The sequence below is a fragment of the Cucurbita moschata genome, unplaced genomic scaffold (assembly GCF_002738365.1).
Source record: "Cucurbita moschata cultivar Rifu unplaced genomic scaffold, Cmos_1.0 Cmo_Scf00003, whole genome shotgun sequence".
NCBI lineage: Eukaryota > Viridiplantae > Streptophyta > Magnoliopsida > Cucurbitales > Cucurbitaceae > Cucurbita > Cucurbita moschata.
The window spans coordinates 6,672,838-6,676,770 of record NW_019268519.1 but is presented as its reverse complement, the minus strand read 5'-3'; the positions used below and the strand labels follow the sequence as shown (position 1 = coordinate 6,676,770).

Here is a 3,933-nt window from a genome sequence, read left to right as displayed (position 1 = left end):
AAAAAAAAAAAAAAAAAAAAAAAAAAAAAAAAAAAAAAAAACTGACCAACTATTTGAAGGAAAAATGGTAGGTTCAAAGTGTAGATTCAACTAAATGAATAAATTAAATAAAGAAAACCACAAGATTTTATCTTAACAGTTGTCTCGGTAAGGAATGCTTAGTTCATAACAATTTTTACGTCCTTATAAGTAATGCTTAGTTTTCATTTCCAATCAATGTGTAATCTCACAATCCACCCCCTTGGGAACCCAACGACCTTGCTGGCACAACGCTCGGTTCCTAACTTTGATACCATTTGTAACAACTCAAACTCACGGCTACCAGATATTGTCTCTTTGGACTTTCCCTTCTTAGTTTCTCCTCAAGATTTTAAAACATGTCGACTAAGAAAAGGTTTTCATAACCTTGTAAAAAATGTTTTGTTCCCTCTCTAATCGACGTAAGATCTCATTAAAACCCATTTGATTTTGAAACTTAAAAATTGAAAAGGAGTTCATGATATATCTTCTCCTATTCATTTCACACAAAAGAAGTTCATAGTGCACCAACTATGAATAACAATATTTATTCGCAATAGCTCGAGCTTTAATTTTATAGAGATGATAAATATTTAGATGGTAAATTCAATAAAGCATATTAAAATATCATGAATAACAATAGATTTCAACAAGTTTTTCAACCTCAGAAACTCAATTGGGACAAGAATAAGGACAAAATATGTTACAAAGGTCAGAAAAATGACCAAAAAATAGTTCATCAGTCCAGAAACCCATTAATCAGCTGACAAATCTCTGTACTGTGGAGCCGTATGGGCTCTGTTTTTTATTATCTCTGCCACTTGAAACTCATTATAATGATAAAAGGGAAAAAGAAACAAAAGAAAACAGTAAAAGTACTAAGTGGTGGGGTTTTGAGGGATCAAACTGTGAATTTCATCAAAGTTTTGGTCCCATTTCTTTTCTTGTTCTTCTTCTCAACTAATACAAGCAATGGTACTGCATCTGGTACCCATTTCTACATTCACCTAAGCCTAAACCTACCACAACAACACTAATCCTTCATAATAATAATAGTAATAATAAACCGGAGGAGAAAAATTTACATGATACTGCAACTATCCGTGTTCTCGTCGCTGAAGGCGTGCGTGTACTGGTCGGTTGCGACCGGAGGGAACATCAGGGGAGGAGGAGCGTAGTTCATGGCTGGGTTCGGGCGCGAATACATCATGGGTTGGAACATTTCATTCCCAACTCCCCTCTGTTGGTTCATCATCATGGCCATGTACTGTTGTTGTTGTGGATTGTAAGGGTTCCCTTGTCCCATTCCTTGATAATATCCTCCCCCTCCTCCTCCTACTCCTCCTACTCCTACTCCTCCATTCATCACTTGTTGAGCTGGTAAGCCTTGAACTGCTGGAATGTTACCCATTTGGCTCATTGCATAATTTCCCATTGGTGCACCCATCTGGCTCATATTAATGCCACCAGGACCCATTGGACCCACTGGACCCATTGGAGCCATTGGAGCCATTGGCCTGGGATGGCCTCTGTTTCCATTATTAACATGGCCTATCTGACCCATTTGGCTCATATTCTTACCATTTCCGCCACTCCCTTTACCTCCTTTGCTTGGTTTTGGGATATCAATGTCATGGAAGCCAATATCTAACTTGTCAAACTCAGGGAGACCAACAGTTTTGCCTCCTTTTTTGGGTCCATTGCCATTATGTTTTCCTCCACCACTCTCTGCACTTTTATTACTACTCTTGCTTCCTTTGCTCTTGTTACCATTCTCCTTCTTGCTACTACTTTTACCACCAAAACCAAACAGCCCCTTCTTCCCTAGCCCTAGGAACCCGCCCCCCTTCTTCCCCCCTTTCTTCTTATCCCCTCCTTTGCTCTTACTCTTCATCCCGCCACCGCCACTGCCGCCGCTATTGCCACCATCTTTCTTCCCTCCTCCTCCCTTACTGTTTTTCCCTTCCTTACCTCCTCCCTTATCCTTCATCATAACAGGGAAATCAATAACTTCATCCTTCTTGGCTCTTCCAACATCCCCACTTTTCTTACCATTCATGGCATTGAAATTAATTGTCCTATTGGACCCAAAATTCCCCATCATGGGTATGGGAGCATTCTTTTGTAAGCCATGTCCATGTCCATGTCCATGTCCATGGCCAAACTCATCATGTTCATCAGCAAACTCATCATCATCATCATCATCATCAAATTCATCATCAAATTCATCATCAAACTCATCACCACTAAAATCAGAATCATCCTCATGCAAATTGAACTTAACAGATTTCTTATCTCTAGGAGGAGGAGGAGCCATAAGATTATGCATATTGTTGTTGATATTACCTCCTTTGTTATTGTTGTTGGAGCCTTTCAGTTGTTGTTGTTGTTGTTGTTGAAGAAAAGCCTTCTCCATCTGAAACTTGTGATTGTTCATGTTCATGTTCATGTTATGTTCTTTGCTTCCTCCTTTGACATTTTGAAATTGCATGTTGTTCTTGAATTTGTTCATGTTGTTGTTTGAACTTAACTGAGCTCCCCATAGTTCAGCATGTTTCCCTGATTTCTCAAGCTTCTTTATCAGTTCAGCTGGATCTACATTTCCTGTTACAATAACTTTCCCTTGTTCTGCATCGATTTTCATATTGTAAACTCCTAAAAAAAAACCCCAAATCAGAAAGAAATCAGTCAATAATCGCTAAAAAAAAGGTAAAAACCCTCAAATCAATCAAGGGTTTCTCCTCTAAATTAAGTTCTACTACCACTTACCATCAATTTTCTGAAGAGTTTTCTTGACCTTCTTCTTGCATCCATCACAGTGAATGTTAACTCTAAGCGCACAGGCCTGGAAACAAACACAAAAACAACATCAATTTCAGCGAAAACCCGACCAAGATTTTAAATGGCCAACAAACAGGGAAACAGACAAGAATCCGATAATGTACCTGAATCTTCATGGCGTCCTGTTTACTCATTGTGAGTGTGAGAGAATAAAGTGTGTTGAAGGTGTTCTGAGAGACAAAATTGAAAGTGGGTTTTGGTTGCTTGAGGGCTTTGTTTCACTTCAAGCTTCTTCTGCTACTTGTAATTGAAGGCTTTCAAAGTGTGTTGAGATCGATCTCCCTGTTCTTCAAGGTGCAGAAGAAAAGGAAGAAGAATGAATGAAGAGAGAGAAGCAATGGAATATTTTGAAAGAGAGAAGCAGATGCAGAGAGCTCTCAAAGGTGAACAATGGGAGCGTACCCTTTTGAGCTTTTATCCCCTTCTCAATGGGTAGCTGTGCCTCTCCCTTGCTTTGCAATTGAAAATGATTTCATTTTCTTCCTTTCTTTAAATATCTATATAATTAATTAAATAAGTTCATACGGAAAAGGTGAGATCCACCCCCAATGAAACAGTTTATAAGCGTGTAAAAATCTCCTCTAGTAGATATGTTTTAATTTGTTGGTGGTGGGCTTGACCGTTGCAAATGGTATCAGAGCTAGACATCAGGTGGTGTGCCAGCGAGGACGCTAAGTGTCACAATCACACTTTTAATGGTAGCGGACTTGCAATTGTGTAGCACTCACTTTCCAACGACAACTGAGCTAAGCCAATTCGTTCTTGCGTCGACCAAGCGACGTATGCTCAAGCTTTTAGCCTCAGTTTTAAGAGAAGATTTTAGAAAACGAGGGCACAGAGAGATTTTTGAAAGAGACGTTATATAAGCAAGCAAGGGAGAAATAACAACGGCTCGCAATATATAACCTTGGGTAGGGAGAAGTTGACAACTAGTCGTATCCCCTATAATACATTCTGAGGTATTTCATGTCTGACAGGCCTAGACATGATATTTTTGAAACATCATACTTCCTAGAAATACAAGAGTAAAATATTAGAATATGGAAAGACATAAAGTGTTTGGTTTGTTGTGGG

The 3,933-nt window shown here is 39.0% G+C and overlaps 1 protein-coding gene across 2 annotated transcripts; it reads right to left on the bottom strand.

The window, feature by feature from the left end:
• Positions 1-777: 777 nt before the first annotated feature.
• On the bottom strand, positions 778-3,279 carry LOC111441021 (heavy metal-associated isoprenylated plant protein 34-like). 2 transcript variants are annotated; one of them, XM_023077916.1, is made up of 4 exons: positions 2,964-3,278; positions 2,788-2,863; positions 1,969-2,673; positions 778-1,929 (listed from the first exon to the last, which is right to left on the bottom strand). In XM_023077916.1, exons 1-4 carry the CDS (start codon positions 2,991-2,993, stop codon positions 1,100-1,102), a joined length of 1,641 nt encoding a protein of 546 aa, XP_022933684.1. In that variant the 5' UTR covers positions 2,994-3,278; the 3' UTR covers positions 778-1,099. The 2 variants fall into 2 exon arrangements, with proteins under 2 accessions (XP_022933684.1, XP_022933683.1); XM_023077915.1 differs by having other exon boundaries at positions 778-2,673; positions 2,964-3,279.
• Between the last annotated feature and the right edge of the window lie 654 nt (positions 3,280-3,933).